This window comes from Populus trichocarpa, chromosome 1, assembly GCF_000002775.5.
Source record: "Populus trichocarpa isolate Nisqually-1 chromosome 1, P.trichocarpa_v4.1, whole genome shotgun sequence".
In the NCBI taxonomy this organism is placed as follows: domain Eukaryota; kingdom Viridiplantae; phylum Streptophyta; class Magnoliopsida; order Malpighiales; family Salicaceae; genus Populus; species Populus trichocarpa.
Genome location: NC_037285.2, coordinates 13235443 through 13254198, shown reverse-complemented (window position 1 = coordinate 13254198; position 18756 = coordinate 13235443). Strand labels below are relative to the sequence as shown.

Sequence of the window (18756 nt, the reverse complement as noted above, 5' to 3'; positions counted from 1 at the left end):
ACAAAAAAGTTTGTATCCGACATACATCGAAAGAATTGATTTTCAAAAGTTTATCATTGAATAATTAAAAATAAATTACCGTTAAAATATATCCATTGTAGCATTTGAATTTTAAAATAATTTAAAATAATTAATCTATTTAAAAAAAAATACTTAGGACTTTCTATTTTAAAAAGCATGAATATAATAATATATTTTTTTAGAGAATTAGGTAAAATGGATGCTCTAATGTAATGTAACAATAGGAAACGTTCATTTTTGTGACGGCTCAACTTACGTTCATTTTTGTGACGGTGCAACTTATGCCCCTCTAACGTTCCTATAAACGGAGATGGAAAGCGAGTGGCCGCAGGTTTCCTCTCTCTCTCTCTCTCACTTTCCCTTCTTTTGTTTTTTACAGCTCTCCTCTCTCTCAAGTTAAAAAGAAAACGAAAGGAAAGAAAAGAAAAAACCTATAACAGTCTTCCACATTTCAAAAATTAAAAAAGAGAAATCTATAAACAGTAGTCTGATCTCTGAAGAAACCTTAATTTTTAGGGTTTCCATTATCTCTACACAATTGGCATTGTTAATATTAATATTTGAGTGGTGGCAAATTGAGTAAATTAAATGATGAAAACAGGGGCAGAATCGGAAATAGAAGTAATTGGGAGTGGCTTGGAGGCTTAGCTTGATATCGGAACAACCGAACCTGGCGGCTCTTTCAAACCAGCCAAACGGCCAGCATTATCAATATCATCAAAATAAATACAATGACTGGCGGTGGTGGAGATCCTCTGTGATGCAGCTGCAACAGCAGCGGAGGAAGGTACCGCGGTCGCTAGTTTGTGGTTTCATGCTGTTTGGTTTGGGATTGATTTCTCTCTTCACTGGACACGTGGCATCTGATCTTGAGTGGTACTCTCAACGACTAGTCAAGCGCAGCTTCTTCTACTCTAGGCTGGTACTTAAAAAATTAATTACAAGTTTTTCAATATTTTTCTTAGTTTTATTTTGTAATGTTGCTTGAGTAAAAGTAGATTTTTTTTTATAATAAAAATAGAAAATTTGAATGTTTTTAGAGATTGGGTTGATGTAATGTGGCAATGGTGTTGCAGGAGGGGAGGCGACGCGAAGGCATTGATATTTGGAAATCGAAGTACTCGAATTTGTTCTATGGATGTAGCGAAAGAGGGCGTAATTTTCCTTGTATGTTCAAAATTTCTTCACAAGTTGCTTTGTCTTGCTAGAATCTTTGTTTTCTGTAACAATGTTAGACCAATTTCTCTCTATCAAAACTGAATCAGTGGCTGTTAGAGTATATATTATTTGCTCTGTTATTTCTTTTCAAGTTTGAACAGGATGCTGGGATTTTCCATTATAGTTTAAACTTTCTAACAATGCTAATTTTGTACGTAGCTGCCATACGTGAGCGGGCTTCTAATGGCTATTTGCTTATTGCTGCAAGTGGAGGGTTGAACCAACAAAGAACTGGAGTAAGTGAAGGTTAACTTATTATGCTACGGAAACTTTTGACTGAGAGTGTTTTATCAGACAGGGTTATATATTTGTCGCCGTGCTTATTTTCACCAGAAGATTAATGTGTTATGTTTCGAAAATGACAATTTTGTAGATAACAGATGCTGTGGTTGTTGCACGGATTCTTAATGCTACATTAGTTGTGCCCGAGTTAGATCATCGCTCTTATTGGAAGGATGATAGGCAAGTTAGGACTTGTTATTCTATCTACATTAGTATTTAATCCGGAAGATCATTTATTTATTTCTCATAATTGCATTCTTTATATTCAACCTTGCACCCATTGTCTAATTAAAGATATGTCGCTTTGCATGCAGTGACTTTGTCAACATTTTTGACATTGATCGGTTCATTTCTTACCTTGCAAAAGATGTCACCATTGTGAAAAGGGTTCCTGATAAAGTCATGCGGTCAATGGAAAAACCCCCATATACCATGCGTGTCCCAAGAAAATCCCCTCCTGAATATTATCTGGATCAAGTTCTGCCAATATTATTGAGGAGACGTGTAAGGCACTCTGCTCAGCTTGTAATTATTCTTTCAAATCTGATAGTTTCCTGTTAGCTATTATTTTCCACACGTACCCTTGTGTTTCTTTTGAAGTTCTGGAAAGCCAGGTCTCTTTCTCCGTGGTGCGAAGTGTTTTATTGATGGATAAAGATGAATATAATGAAATGAAATTTAACGAACTTACACAAACAGAAAGATGAAATAAATGAACCATAAGTTGCATAATATTATGACTCCTGCCACTGTGTCTATTTGTGCAAAAATTGTTAACTTTTGTTTGGGTTATGTAGCATTATCCTTTTATTCAATAGGATATGAAATTTTGCAGGTTGTGCAGCTGACGAAGTTTGACTATAGGCTTGCAAGTAACCTTGACGAAGAGCTGCAAAAGTTGCGCTGCCGGGTTAATTATCATGCTTTAAGATTTACAAAACCCATACAAGAAATTGGCGAGAGACTTGTGACAAAAATGCGAAAGATGGCAAAACGTTATATTGCAGTTCACTTGAGGTTTGTTACCTTTACCTCAAAATTTAATTGACATGTCTAATCTGAAGAAAAACAAAAAAGTTTCTTCCTCAGTTTTAATGTCATTAACATAGTTGGATGATTTGTTCTTCTTGTCCCCAATTAGTGGCCAAGACAGCTATGGGTGGACATGGCTAAAATTTATGATTTTGGGATGCTATCTTGGCTAGATTCTCCTCTAGATTCTAGACCTTTCACAGATTTTCATGTACAACTATATGTTACATGACACCCTCCCCCTCCTCACACACAACTATATGTTACATGACACCCTCCCCCTCACACACATACACAGTGTGCACGAATGCTCGGATTCTATTGCATGCATTCCATTGTGGGCTGTGGTAGGGATGCTTATCAGATTGTCTTTGCAACTAATGAATGCTAAATATATTATAACTGACCATTTGTGTAGAAGAACTGGCTTCTATATCTTACTCTCCTTTTAATTGTTATCAACGAATTCAACTAGATTGCTATCATATCCAGACATTTGTATTTTATGAGCATGCTTTGTTTTTACATGTAGACAGAAATGGATGGGTGGTGAATTTTGCGTGCATATTTGGATTTTTGTGTTGTTCATGGCCCGACTGTTTAAAATTACAGGTTTGAACCTGATATGCTTGCATTTTCTGGGTGTTACTTTGGCGGGGGTGAAAAGGAGAGATTTGAGCTCGGGGAAATAAGAAAAAGATGGGAAACATTACCTGTAAGAAAAGAATGCTATTCCTTTATAATCTCCAATTTTATATTTAAAGAAAGGTTCTCTACCCATTGGATCATGTCACTCACTACACTTATCTTGTAATTACCAGGAAAAATGAGGACCGTACTTTGTTAAGATGGATTCTGATGTTTTAATTTATCCCAAATTTGTACTTGCTATATTTTAGGATTTAAGCCCCGATGGAGAGCGAGAGAGAGGAAAATGTCCACTCACTCCTCATGAAGTAGGATTAATGCTGCGTGCCCTTGGTTTTGCTAACAACACATACCTCTATGTTGCATCTGGAGAAATATATGGTGGAGAAGAGACTCTAAGGCCCCTTAGAGAACTCTTCCCAAACTTCTATACAAAGGAGATGCTAGCAGTTGAAGATCTAAAACCTTTTCTTCCATTTTCTTCCCGCCTGGCGGCCATCGACTACATTGCCTGTGATGAGAGTGATGTCTTTGTCACAAATAATAATGGAAACATGGCCAAGATTCTTGCTGGTCGAAGGTGAGAAAATACTAGTCCATAGTTTTCTATTTGTCTTGAATATGCTTGAGCTTGAAATTAATTTGTGGTCCATAATTTGATTATAATACTGAGGAATAAGTGATTTAAATTTGAATTTTCAAGGAAGTTAGTTCTTTGAAAATACTGTTGCCTATATTTTCTACATTTTCTGTGTGATGTCTTTGACAGATTTGAGTTTTTGGACCATACTATAAGATAATTCTCAGGTATTATAAGGAAATAACAGCAATAAGATCTAACTGAAAAAACATGCTTGCTTCTGTTGTGATAATATGGAAATTGTTCAGCTGCATTAATGTTGCACTGGGCTCAGATTAGATAATTTATTGAGATTAAAGTTTGAGCCAGAATGGCTGAATTGAACTCGAACATGTAAATTATCAAGAATCTCTTTTTGTGTGAGTACTTGATTTTTTTGTCATTATCATCTAAAGCCAATCAAGACATTATATAATGAGTAATTTTAGGGATCCTTCTCAAGAAAAAATAATCTAGAGATACTTACATTTAATAATATTTGTTTACTATATGATGTGTTCTTTATTATCGATGCATTATTAATTATTCTGTTTCCGTAATTATAATTGTCCCATATAATAGTATACACCTCCAAAATTTTAAAATCTTGCTTGTAACATTATATGCTGTCATTTAGTACATAAAAAAGTTACTCTTGTATAATTCACTCATTTTTACGTACCATTTCCTTGCACTAATTTTTGTTTTTCATATAAAATGGATCCAAGGAGGTACGCTGGGCATAAGAGGACCATCAGACCAAATGCAAAGAAGCTTAGTGCATTGTTCATGGCAAGGGATCAGATGGGCTGGGATACATTTTCCAAAAAGGTGAAAGCAAGCCAGAGAGGATTTATGGGAGAGCCAGATGAGGTGAGGCCTGGACGAGGTGACTTTCATGAATATCCATCTTGTATCTGTGAGAGGCCATTCACTGATGATGAAAACAGCAAGGGTGAAGATCGACCGTCAGCCAGGATTCCTGTGAACTTAAAGGAAAAAGTTCACTCCAAGTATGTTGGAGAGAACCAAGGTGACAAAAGCCTCCAGAGATTGAAGAAAAGCATGGGAGAAGAACCGATATCTTTAAGAGAGAATGAGGGTGATGAAATTTTCCCTGACTGATGGTAAGAGTGGAGGCAGCTCCTGATTAGTAGCAGGCAGAAATTTATGCCTCCAATATTTCATCTTCCGAGCATATGCCCCTTCACATGCTGGCACAAGATTTTATTGATAGCGGCATCGTAACTTACGCCTTCTCAAATGTAGTATCTGCTTTCCTTCTCTCTTCAGTCTGTGATTAGATCAATGAATGAATTGGGCCTACACGAGTCAGGGAACTTAAATGATCTGCAATTGTCTATAGATAGTTTTGCTAGGGAAACATGTTTTTAGGTTTGTCGAGGTCAATGGAACTTATCTGGATGCATCAACAAAGTCCAACTTTACTGTGCAGTCATGTTCTTCGCTCTCTACATTTGTTTGAGATAACTGGTAGCGGGCTGCAGTGTGAAATTGTTTGCCACCGCAGTGGTTTTACCATGCAGAAGGATAAAAAGCTTAGAGACGTGCAAGACAAATGGAAACGTTGCCCTTGTTGGCCATCCGTTTGTTGATTTTTATAAGCACAAGCAGCCTCGTTTCGCGTATCATGCGCTCATTTCATTTCATCAGGACGAAAAAGAAAAGGAAAGCAAGTTACGGACGATTAAGCTGCGATCAGCGCTGTTATGATAGTGAAAAGATTTTGCTAAGCTTTATACTTTTTAAAATATTTTTCTTTAAGAATATATTAAAATATTTTTTTTCAGATTTAATTAAAATCATAAAAAAAAACACTAAAAACCAATATTAATTTGTCAAAAATACTTTTAAAAAACACTAAAAACAAATCCAAAATTTAACCAGGGACCAGGGACCAGGGATCTCTAGCAGTTCAATCAGCCCCCCTCGCTAAATTTAAATAGCAACTTCCATTCAGAAAACTAAAGAAAAGCTTATTTGATTGTGGAAATAACCATCCCCACCGACCACCAACCACCGATCACCTAAAACGGGAATTCACAAGGTATACATGACTGATCAGCAAAGCTTCCTGCAATTTCAAGCCAAACTACATGGAGATTTTCCATATACGACCCTTATGGCAAACGCTGGGAGATCAAATCATCATCGCAAATAAACTAAAATTGATATGAACATCTACCCACTACATGTCATATTATCCCAAGCAGAATTTCCATTCCTACCTATCACCTCTATTATAAATATACACAAACTACTCTTGCAGTGTTGTCCAGCCACAATTGAGCATCTTTGCACTCGATTTCATCATTGCATGAGCTCCTCTCAACCATGGTTATTCCCTGCAACAACAAAAGCAGTCACAGTTTTATCAATTTTCCATCATCTACAAATGCACACACGAGGCTGGAATCCCCTGTAATTCAGCAGTGAGATGTTACCTCTAGAAGCAGTCCTACTTTTCTGACTTTTATCATGCGACACAGCTGGAACTTTTGACACCATCAAGGAGCTTTGTAGCCCTTCTAACAGCTGCGAACAACAAAGATCAACAAGGCATGAAGACGTTAATCTGCTTGAAAAACAATTGCCAAGAAAAGGATAATAAAAACAGAAGGTTCTCCATGTCAAAAAGTCATGACTGATATCAATTTGAACTGCTCCAAAGAAGATCCCAAGAAAATGGCAACGAAAAACCCAACAAATGACCTAAAGAACTTCAAAATTCTTTTTTGAAATTCACCCTCCCAGGACTATTTAAACAATTAACAGGAATAGGCAAGTGGTTCCACTTGCACCAGCGATATTTAGGGGAAAATTGTAATGAGAAAAGATTATCTTCGAATAGTTTGCATCCACAATTCCTCAATTTTTATTCATTACCCATCTTTGACTGAATGAAAAAGCGTTCACTGGACAGATACAAAGTATAGAAAGATGTCTTTCTGAAAGAGATGCTCCAAAAACCTTTGGACATTGCTGACGAGCTAGAATATGCTAGGTTGAGTAGAAATCAGCGTATCAACATGGGTATTGTCAAAAGGAAGTTGGATTTTCTACAGACCTACTGCACCCTAACAAAGGGGGATGAGGAAGAAACCAGGCTGCTTTGTATGGGTGCGAAAAAGCAAGTTACCAAATAAAAAAAGAATTGATGCAATAAACTAAAGTGCCATACTATTACATCAAATGCTTCAAAAACAATAAAGGCCATTACCATCCTCACAGAAGCAGGTCCAGGGAGGAGACTAACACAAGGTATGAATTCGGAGCTTTAAGAACTTACTCTTGATGTAGGCTGCATTTTACGGTTAGACCTTCGTGGCTCTGTGACATCAGAGTTTGATTTTGAAGAATCTCCATTGAAAACTTTGTCCTCTTCAATTCTACCCAACTTTCCACCAGCAGGAGCAAGTTTTCCTTTACTTACCCGTTGAGGTTTAGCATTTGATGTGGAAGTTTTCTTAGAGGAAAGTGTACCTGAAGGAAGAGGAAAGGAAGAAAATATTGGACCCTCTGTTGCTCCCACGGAGCTAGATAAGGGCTGAAAGTCAGTCAAGTTACGTTTTTCGGATGTATTTTCAACATGGCTTATAGAAGCCTTGGTCTTTGCAACATGATCTGTAACAGCACCATCATTGGAAGCAGAAACTGTAGTTGTCAATGAGTTGTCCTTCTGAGTAATTGTTCTACCAGAAACATTCTGTGGCTTTCCAGACTTGAAAACCTTGGGCTTCGATGCCGCTGTTCGGTTTGCGATTGATTCAGTTCTTAAAGTATTCTTCCATCCACGGGATCCTGATCCCCGAGGCATCAAATATTTAGCAAACTTTACCGAATCATTTGCGTCGTCGTTTTTGCTGCTCTGATCTGCAACATAGTGCTTGCTCACTTCCATAAACTTTCTTTTTTTCCCAGGCTTTGGTACACCGAAGATCACTTTTGATCCTTCCTTCTGCAAGCCAGTCCGTGCCATTCTGAGCACGTCAGGTTTATTACCATCTTTGGTACTCTTACCAATATTGAACAATTTTTCATGAGCAGCTAAATCCAATAAAGTTGGCTCATCAGGTTTATTAGTTTCCACAGAATCAAAACCTTTTGACAACTTATCGTTCCCTTTGTTGTCCACTGCAGGGCTCCGCACCCTAGGTCGTTTTTCCTGTGGAGTATCACCCTGAAACATCAAATTTGTAAATCAGTGCAAGCAAGAAAGTTTAAGGTCAATACACAGTGAAATATCAAATGAATGTACCTTGTTGGTAGAATGAGAGCCCACTCTTGAACTGGACCATTCAATCCATTCCCCATTTTCCCATAGGAGAGAGGGCCGAAGATGCCATGCTCTAACAACAGATTTTTCTCCTTGAACTGCAAGCAGAGTGACATAGATTCATAAATGAAATGCTACCTCTATATCCAATAACCAAAAAGCATGCAACCATGTGATTATTCATTCAACTACAGCAACCAATTGTACATGCCTGGAAATTGGACTGTTAGTGTGGTGCCATCTTTCTTGCTCCTTTCAATGACCACTCCTTCCCACCAGCTGAAGAATATCTCACACATATCAACATGGAAAATACAGAGTAGCATGATATATAAAGTGCCAAACCACGATTGCAGCAGTTTAAAGTATACAGGAGAACAGAAAAAAGGTATAATTGTAAGAATAACTGCTTTAAAACGTATCATTTACAGGCCCTCACAGCACAAAGGATGGGAAAAAAATTCGTTAGATTGAATTATGCTTAGAAGGCAATGGAGGAGAGCACGGGCAACCCTTACAAAAGACAAGGCATGAACTCCCTTTTCAACACTGCAATATTCTCTTCCAAAGTTTATGGGAGAACTTGCTATCCTAATATAGCCTTGCTGAAAAGTATCCTTTTTCTTTATCCCCCCTGAAAGGGAGATGTTTCAAGCTAAAACAAAGACTTTCATATTTTGCTGTTTCTAATATATATAAAGCTGGAAGTTTAACGTGGAGTAAATATTAGTAAAAGATTTATTTGAATTGATTGAAGAGGTTATAATCACATGATAAAATAGCACCTGGGTGTAGATAGGATTCAAAACTTAGTTATTCACCTATCAGAATTGCATCCAGTTGTGAGTTATTCTCTATATTTTACCCCAGCAATTTTGTACAAGAAACATAAATGGATTTTTTCTTACATATATTTGAAAATTCCTGTTAAATGTTGGTGCCACACACTACAGCTGCGTAGTATAGAAACATAGTAACATACCTATCTTGTATCCATGCATCCACTCTATCACCAACAGACCAAATATGGTCCACCGTGGCAGCTCGTCGCCTCTTCCTTGTTCCTTCTAATTGCACGGCAGTAATAGGGCGAGCTATTCGTATTTTTGGCGCTCTCTCTCCTTCACCTTTAAGTGTCACCCACTCCTTTAGCTTCTCTGAGCCTGCAGACAATCAAAACAATAAAATATGATCAATTGATGTGCATGTGTGGGTGCAAAAATACTAATGCTACAATTATTCCCTTTTCTTCAACAAGCTACTTGAGGAGACTCCTTAGAGAATCACTGCCAGTGGCTGTGATGAGCAAGATGCCAATAATAGAATTCAACAAGGAAATTCTCTCTGACCACAAGGTTATGTATGTATGGGAGATCAGCAAAGCCTGTGTGATGCTGTTGAACATGACACTAATAAAGATTCTATCTTCTAGGTCAAAATCACCCACATTTCAGTACTCCTGGACCTCCAGGCATGTTCATCATAGTTCATACAGATCACAAATTAAAACAACCACACAGGTAAGAACATTTACAGAATTAGCTCCATAGATACAGATATTAAGGCAACTATGCATATGTCAGCAGTTGGGGCAACACATCATACAAGCCACATCTGGCATTCTTCAAGCTATCATATATTCATAAAAAAGCACATGAAGCAAAAAGAAAGTGAGCACAAGGATTCTCCAAGTTTTCTGCATTCAGAACTATCTACTGATTCCTAATACATATATTGACAATAAACACAATGACTCACCTTCAACTGATGAAAGATCAGTATAACTCACACATGCACTCCCATCCTTTAAATCCACGACATTGGCAGAGAACCAGGCTGCTTTAAATCCATTCCCATCTTTGAAAACCTAGGAAAGCAAATAACACTGATAAGTTAACAAGGACCAAAGGCAAACAAACTTCGATGAAACATAGAAAGGAACACAAAATTATCAAACTTTATATATTAAGATTTACAATTCCAATAATGGAACCTAAGAAAAGTTGGCGAATCCAAACCTCTACAAGGGACCCCTCCTTGATGCTATTAAAGTTTTCTATAGTTCCCAAAGATCTTAAACCATTCTCAGATTCAGACACCTTGTAGCCCTTTTGTCCTTTAACATCCTTTGCAGCAGCTGCACCAGAACTCAAGAAACCATCTTCCAATCTAACATGGTCCTCAGTGGACCCCTCAGTTGGAGTGCGTGGTCTTTCTCCAACTCTATCTATATTAAGAGTTTTTCTACCTATATCATTTGATTTAGAGATCAGTTCATTATTTATTTTGGCTACTTTCCAATATCCCTCTGGACCCACAGCTACTAGCTCATTCAGTGGCAAAGGATCGCCCATAGCAACTATCTTCCCAGCTTGGGACACAGCTTCTGCAGCCAGCTCCGCAGCTTTAACAATAGCATCCATATTTTCAGCTCGTTTTGCAGCAGCGGAAGCAACTTCAACTCTCCGTCTAGCAGCCTCCCTTGCCACAATAAGGATTGAACTGGAACTGTTTGTCCCATCATCACCCTTCAGGATGGAAGCAGGAGTAGCCTTTCCCAAATTCTTCATGCCTTCAGAAACAGAAATTGTATTGTCTTGACTGGGATTGCTGTAACCACCAGAATTTACTGCTTCATCAGCCAACAGTTTTGCTTGCAATGCAGCACTAGATGCAACTTTGGCAGCTGCCGCTGCCGCTTTTGCAACAGCAGCAGCTGCTGCTATTGCGACAGCTGCAGAAGCTAGTTTGGTTTCAATATCTGGTGATAACCCAGAATTTCTCTGCTTATCTAACTGATTCCACATTTCCAGGCTGTGACTAACAGCAGCAGCAGCAAGAGTAGCAGCATCCTCTGCCTGCACTCTCGCAGCCTTCACTTTATCAAGGGTTTCCTCTGACAAAATATTCCTCTGTTCTGCATTCTGATTCCCGTTTCTGATATCAGTAGGTGTAGGAGATACAGAAGTCACAAATTTCTCTGTAGGGGCTTTAGAAACAAAGATGACAGGGGTTGTAATGGCAACAGAAGTAGACAGATGACTGGTAACAACAGGAGCAGAAACTGATTCTGTTCGAAGGTGAGGAGGCAAAATATTCTGGCCCGGACTCTCAGAAACCGAGTTCTTTTTTCTTTTCCTAGGTTTTGGATCAGCAGGAGGTTGACTGGATGACACTGCAGCCTTTTTTGCATCTGGAACAGGAAAAGTCCCAGTAAAAACACTGGTGGAAGCCCCACTCTGAGCTACAGGACCAGGAGAAACATGCTTTGCACCAGAGATAATTGGCATGGATAAGTCTTTCACAGGTGTCAATTGAACTGGTTCTGTGATAGGCAATTGCGCAGAAAAATGACCACTTGTGTCAAGTGCAGGTGTTTGTGGAGATGTAGCCCAGGGACCACAAAAAGGTGCCTGAGATAGCCAAGGATTACCAGCAAAATTTCTTATCTGTGGAGTTTGATGAGGATGCATAGGAGAAAGTGCCCGCTGATGATCCATAATGGGACCCCTTGGCATGCTGCTTGATTGAAATGTGTCGCCAGCGGGGGTAGGTACACTCCAGAGCGGTGAAGAAAGGGGTACCATGGGGTTCACAATTGTTGGAGTACCCTTGCTGGATCGACCAATAGGTGAAGAGATTACTTTACTTTGAACAGTACTCTGTTTAATTGCTTGATCAGGAGCTCTGACACCTGCAGATCTCATTTGTGTCACACTTGTAAATCAACCAAATCTAAAGCAAGATTAGACAGCTTAAAATCAGAGACATACCAGGACGTGACTGCAAAGGGGTTTCTGGAGAAGTGAGATTAGGTTTTTGACCATGAAGCCGTTCTATAGAAGAGCGTAGAGCATTCTCCCATATGGTTTTCCCACCATCTACCAGGACATTGTCAAAGTGAATGCGTTTCTCTTTTAATGTCGAGAAGTATCACAAAACAAGGAAAAGTGCCACTAACCAGATCCTCCAAATGCTGATATCATATATGCTTCATCTGGAGCTGTTCCTTGTCTGTGACAAACAAAACTAAAGTGAGATTTAGGTAAATCATAATCATCAAATGGTAAGGGTTTTTTTTTTTTTTTTTTTTTTTTGTAACATACAGAAGGATCCTGCAAATTCAAAAGCCACCCATTAAATCCAAATAACCAAATGAAAAACAGTTCAGAATATGTATTTTCTTTTTTCCTTTTCTTTCCTATTTCTTTCCTCTCTTTTGGGATGGGAGGAGCTAAGAGATCATGAACACCACCTAGGACATCCAAAAGCACCTGAATCACATCCTGAAATTAATCTTGCCAGCTCAGCCCATATATGTGCCAAAATGCATTGGCACTAACAATATTACAATAACAAAATAGCAGGACCTACATCAAAGCGCCATAAACAAAGATCTGAGCACGCAATTGCACTTGTTGCAAGTCCGTGAAGGGTTGTTGAAACATCACAGATGGAGAAGCAGAAGAATTCAGATCTGGAAGGCTTGAAGATGCATGAACAAATGGTTTCATAGTACTGGAATCCGCATGACCATAGCGCTGCATCTCATTTGATTGCACATGTTGCAATATCCCAGAAGAGCTTGGGGAGACATTGTTTGTTTTTGCCCCCTTTTCTAGCCTCACAGAAGCAGTATCTTTAATAGGATTTCCCTTTCTCGCACTTTCCTTTTCCATGGCCTTACCAGATGATCGTCTTGTTTTACGCTCAGAAGTACCTTTAGAACCACTACGCACAATGGCTACATCAGACACCTTTGGACTTCCATGAGGAAGATCTTGGGCAAGCTTGGGATCTATTTGGACTAAACCCGATGATGGAGAAGCATTCAAAATCTTCAAAGAGAAGCAAAAAAGGAAAAGGAAAAGACACAGAATAAATTGATTAGGATCATAAAAGGTATTTGTCAATATAAGGTCAGATTATGATGGGGAGGTAATAAAGGATGTGCATATCAAAATTTTACCGGGTAGGCTTTAGTGGCTGGTTTGTTCAAAAAGGGCTGCCATTTATTGCCAACTTCTTTTTGAGGCATATTTGCCAATGGACTGACCTCAAAAGTGAAGCTCCTTTCATCTTTGGATGCATCATTTTGTTTCGGATCCCGAGAACCAGACAAAGCTTTGCTGGCATTGCTATCAGCAACAGCAGTCTGCTCAACTGAACATTTGGCTCCATCCTTGTCACTTTCACTCTGAAAATCTCTGGCAGCTCTGATGACAGTAGGGGAACCACTGGCTGCTTTGCCAACATCAGCACAACTTCCACAATCTAGCAAACAATGTAAAATGAAGTTTTAAAGGTACAAAACTACAGGAACATTCATGAGTTTTTTTATTTAATCAAATAAGAACCACAAGAACCACGGACAAGGCTACCATGCAGGAACAGCAGATTAACAGTAAAACAACAAGTAATAAATGAATGGCTAACCGTTTGTGCTAGGGACAGCAATATTCCCATCACTATTATCTTCAGACACTATGGCAGCTTCATTTTCTTCCTGACCTTTCTGGTTAGTATCCTCTCGACACTCTTCCTTTTCTGAGGAGATAGGTCCTAGCATCTCATTCTTGTTTACAGTCGGTTCTGCATAAAAAAATACACAGATTGATAACCATGTATAAAAAAATACACAGATTGTTTACAGTCGGTTTACAGTCGGATTCATCAAATCAGGATACCCATATCAGGACAGCAAGATGGGGGGAAGGAACCTGAACAATAATTCACTCTTGTATGTACCAGTTATTGATAACCATGTATAAAAACAGAGTGTCAGCTGAAATAATTAGCCAAAATGCCATATTCAAATTAAAACACAAGGCATGTCATCTAGCTTCATAAACATCCAAAAGATATAGCAAACTACATGATCTGAATTTGCATATCCGCACACATATTAGGGAGTACAATGAGCTGTGAATAAAATAGAACCTAAGAGTCATGTTCTAATATGCTATTATCTAAGTTTCTATAGCTCACCTGAAACTTTGGATGATTCCTTTTCATCATTTTCTTTTACTAACACTTCAGCATCATCACCCTTGTTTGCAGTTGAATCACAAAGAACTGGACACACATTCATTTCCTTTGTGCTCTGCAGGCTGACCTTATCAATTACTTCTGAATGAGGTCCTTCTGTTTTACTAGCATCCACCATTAATGGAGATTGTTCAGCTGACTCGCATAATATCTGTCCTGCAGCACCAGAAGAAGCGCCTTTTTTGGATTCAGAACCAGGATCTAATCCAGCTATCACTTGACAAGATGTCTTCAGACCTGATAAACTGGCCTCCACAGAAATCTTGTCCACGGTTTCTTTCTCTATATCTAAGGGACTAAACCCCATCTCACTTAAAAGTGACATTTTGACATCTTTGTGACCAATAACTGCATCTACATTAGTGACATCACCAGAAGGCGCTGGAACACCATCCATTGTAGCACAGGTTACCATGTTAGCATGTTCGCAGCTAACATCTGATGCTGCAACAGAGAGAGAAACAAATATTTTAGCAAAAAAATAAATTATGCCAGCTTAATGCAATATTCCAAGGAATAACATTTCACCATTTACCCGAATTGTTGTCAGAAGCAGCATCTGATTGTAATCTCGAAGCTATGAAATTGTTTTCAGTGCTAACATTGCCAGAAGGAAGCTCTGTGGTCTCCTTTCCCTCAGCAGAAACCATAGACTTCCCACATATTTGTGATGATTCAACAAGGAAAGAGGATGAAACATGGGCCACTTCTCCAACAACTTCAGCTGAACAGCACACTGTAGCCAAACTAGAAACACCACCTGTATCGCTGCTGCTAGTTCCACCAACTTTCACTTTAGCAGGCTCACAGTCTTCAGCAGACAGGAGAGATCCCTCACACTTATTAGATAGGTTCTTGTTATCCAATTGGGAACCATTTGAGTCCTCAATTTCATCCCTCTTAAAAGTAGTATTACCTTCAACAGCCATCACTGATCCCCCAACTGTATCCACTTCGGACTGATCACTAGTCACTACGTCTTCTGGGAAACCAGAATGCCCCTTCAGTATTTTGCAAGAAGGTTCCCCCAAATTACTCGAATTAGTTTCAATGACGTTTGCTTCTTCCATAGATTCCACTGCATCTGAACAAGGATTCTCATCCTCCATTTGGCCCTCTTGACTTAATACTTGTCCCTTTTTCTGATTCTCACCAGTGTCTGTTTCCAGAAAATCTTTACTATCATCAGAAGTGTTATTTATATCATCAGGGCCATCTTTTTCATTCAATTCAATATTTCCTGTAGTGATATTTTGCACAGAGGCACCATCCTGCATCCCTGAAGCAGGAACTTTCTGTGGCCTATCATTTGAAGATCCATTCACGACATTATCGATTTCCCTTTGAGTAACATGATTAGATTTACTATCAATGGACAGACTCCCTTCAATAACAGGTTGCCTGACCTCTACACTAACAGCAGATGGGTCAACTAAAGGTCCCAAACCACTATCAGCAGATGCTTCACCTTTATGATCCTGAGAACTATCATCAAGAGGCTGCTGCTGTCCAACATCATTATCCAACACAGAAAAATCTTCCACATCCTCGCCTGGCAGAAATGTAGCCTGTAAATTCGCAGTATCTTCCACTTTAGGTGATGTATCATTATCCTGTTTCAAGATGGGCTCCATGTGCTTTAGTATGCAACCCAGTTCATCACAGGCATCTGACTCCTTAGTATTAGTTTGTATAGGAGTATTATCTTCCTGGCCAACAGATTTCAATAACATTTCAACAGATTCTGAGGAAGTAGCTTCAGACCAGACATTGTTGCGTCTTGATAGAGAACAAGACTCTGCTGCACTTGAACTAAACTGTATCCCACTGGTACCACGAGAGAAATCTTCAATCCACTGGTTGTCCTCGTTACTTTCGATGCCAAGAAAAACCTCAGTCTCAACCAAACTATCAAACCTTAAAGATCCATTAAGACTGTCATCGAAATCAAACTTGGGAAGAGCATATGGCTGTAAAACAGAAGGAAATTTGTTGCTTCCTTCACCAGCTAAATGAAGATTGTGGTTTTGAAAATCATTTTCATCATAATCCATGGGTGTGTCCCTAAAACAGTGAGACGGAGAAGAAAGCAGTCAGGTGCAATTACAGATGTCCAAAGATCACATGTCCAAGTTATAAAAACATCATGCTATATATCAGGATAGAAAGAAATACAACAATTAAAGAATACCAAATTTGAAATGTAATCTTACATAGAAAAATGGATGCAACATCAGGACACACAAGCCCAGAATTTTTATAATTAATAGTTATGACTTAATAGTTAACCCAACATCACATGTTGCTCTCCAACCATTTAGCAGAAAGTGCAAAATAACAATGCCCGCCACTGCTACATCACTATTATCCAGCCTTTCGATTAATCATGCTACTTCCTTATGTGGAGCGATTCCTCTGGTATGCCTCGTAGTAATGGCACCTCACAGCCAATGCATTGTCATGGTTATATGGTAGAGGTTGATAGTGATGCAAATAAGGGTAAGGGGCCTAGGAATTAGCATTATTGTTGATGGCATCATGTAAACAAGAGCAGAAGGACAATGAAAGTACTATTTCAACAGCTTATATATTTAGGAAACAAAGAGGTTTTTGGTCTTTAACTGTCTTACCATGCGCTATTACACCCAGATCCCATGAAACTGTAAATAAAAAATTTACAGATGAAAACAATATTGAAGGTATGCTATTCAATATTATATCATCATAAAGCAGTGTCATATAACTTTGTCTTACTGTTTTTTATCGATTAATAAAACAGAAATCCAAATTTGAATGCATATAACTTTGTTATTCAGAGAGACAAGATACTTTCAAGAGAAATTGTTCTCGCATTATAAACAAAAATGATGGATTTTGTTTTTTAATTCTTCAAAGAAAACTTGCTTACGTGTAATTTTGTTATTCAGAGAGTCAACATTTATGACAGAAATGCATCAATTAAGTTGAAGTAAACTATCCAAACAAATCAAACTGGAAAAGACAAATGACACTAATAAGAAAATTGGGACCAAGGATGTTGTGCTGTACGTGTAATTTGGGGTGATTGACTCGATCATTTTTTTTGGTTCAACAGACAGGAGTGTCCTTGGCCATCGAACCAAATAAAAACATAATGGACCAAGCCAATTACCCGAAACTACAACATCTACAGTAAAATTGCCTATCTTACATGGCGATGCAGGTAGACAAGAAAAAAACAGCTGTGAAGGAACAAAAAAAACCCATCAACTTCGCATATCCTTCAAATATATACGCGTACTTTTGTGCATATGTCACCTGAACTTTAATAACAAGTTAAGCCCCCAAAAAATAAAATTCTTATGAATTTAAAACATGTTAAATCTCCACTCCAGGTCAACAGCTAAAAGAAACTTCTTTTCGTCTCTATATCAATATAATTAAACTGATGAATGCAGCTAAATCCTTCAAAACCCTAGTTCAAGCCTTTGATAACTTTAACAATATATAATTAACAACTTCTTTGTGCTAATTACGAATTATTCATAAACCAAAAACAAAAAGACCTAGTCTTTTAAGCTTTCAAAATTATTAGCAACAAAACTAAAGGAAAAAAAAGTCTCTAACCTTATCTGCTTGTAATATTAGCAAGGAAAAAAAAAGTAGGAAATGAACAGTACCAGAGCAAGTCTAGAGACGCTACCTCCCTCCATTCGGTGACGAAACCCTGGCCGTCTACTCTTCCCCAATCGTACGCTCATCTAATTTCTCCAACAAAACCCCTAAGGAACTAATTAACTTCCTCTTCCAAACTTCAAAACCTAATTAAACTCACGTAAAGTAACAGAAGCACAGAATTAATAGTTGCCGGAGATTGAATAACACACCAGAATCTTGAATGTGCCGGTAGATCGAGTTAGGGTTCCGGTTAATTGAAAGACGATAGGTCTCCGTGAGAGAAAGAGTACGAGTGATATTATTTTTTGTGTGTTTTTGTCACGAAAGGAAATGAAATGCTGTTTAACTCGTTTGGTTTGGTTTGGTTTGGTTTGATGAGTGAGAGAGATACACATAAGAAATAGGCGGCGGTGATGGGATTTGAGAAGGTGGGTATAGGGCACGTGGATTGCTTGCATGCGTCGGATGAAAGAACGAAGAGTAATATTAAAGGGCGCGATAGAATTGATAGGGGATTTTCACACCGTTGGATTTGTTGGAGGGATTTTGGTTCAATGGTGTTGATGAGTGCTGTGAGAAAGAAGGGTAACAGGTGGAGTATGAGAATCGGTTGAGTGTGGATTTCGGAAAATCTAAAATTTGGGAACGCGGCTGCCACTGCGTTCTCAAAAAATTTGAAATTATTTTTTATTAAAATTAAATATGGTTTGTATGTTTTGAATCATTTTAATATACTGATGTCAAAAATAATTTTTAAAAAATAAAAAAACATCATTGACATATATTTTAACATGAAAAATTATTTAAAAAGCATCCGCAATCACACTGCTGACACGCTCTTGTAATACTGGTTATCTTGGTTAGGAACACATGCAAGGAGAGAAAGAGAGAGAGAGGGTCGGGCAGGGTCAGAGGAGTCCATGGCTATTAATTA

At 38.4% G+C, this 18756-nt stretch overlaps 2 protein-coding genes across 4 annotated transcripts; one reads left to right on the top strand and one right to left on the bottom strand.

The window, feature by feature from the left end:
• The first annotated feature begins 354 nt into the window (after positions 1–354).
• LOC18094619 (O-fucosyltransferase 29) lies at positions 355–5275 on the top strand. The gene is made up of 9 exons (XM_006368956.3): positions 355–943; positions 1098–1188; positions 1399–1475; positions 1613–1701; positions 1836–2025; positions 2357–2538; positions 3166–3268; positions 3453–3781; positions 4549–5275. The coding sequence occupies exons 1-9, from the start codon at positions 782–784 to the stop codon at positions 4943–4945; spliced, it is 1620 nt and encodes a 539-aa protein (XP_006369018.1). The 5' UTR covers positions 355–781; the 3' UTR covers positions 4946–5275.
• Positions 5276–5796: 521 nt separating this feature from the next.
• LOC18094618 (uncharacterized) lies at positions 5797–18196 on the bottom strand. 3 transcript variants are annotated; one of them, XM_006368955.3, is made up of 17 exons: positions 17825–18196; positions 14701–16229; positions 14106–14609; positions 13554–13709; positions 13087–13391; positions 12492–12955; positions 12079–12131; positions 11891–11998; positions 10136–11811; positions 9876–9984; positions 9100–9280; positions 8329–8396; positions 8100–8215; positions 7409–8021; positions 7131–7324; positions 6286–6376; positions 5797–6186 (listed from the first exon to the last, which is right to left on the bottom strand). In XM_006368955.3, exons 2-17 carry the CDS (start codon positions 16217–16219, stop codon positions 6170–6172), a joined length of 6174 nt encoding a protein of 2057 aa, XP_006369017.3. In that variant the 5' UTR covers positions 16220–16229; positions 17825–18196; the 3' UTR covers positions 5797–6169. The 3 variants fall into 3 exon arrangements, with proteins under 3 accessions (XP_006369017.3, XP_024451315.2, XP_024451320.2); XM_024595547.2 differs by having other exon boundaries at positions 7131–8021; XM_024595552.2 differs by having other exon boundaries at positions 7131–8021; positions 17848–18196.
• Positions 18197–18756: the final 560 nt, after the last annotated feature.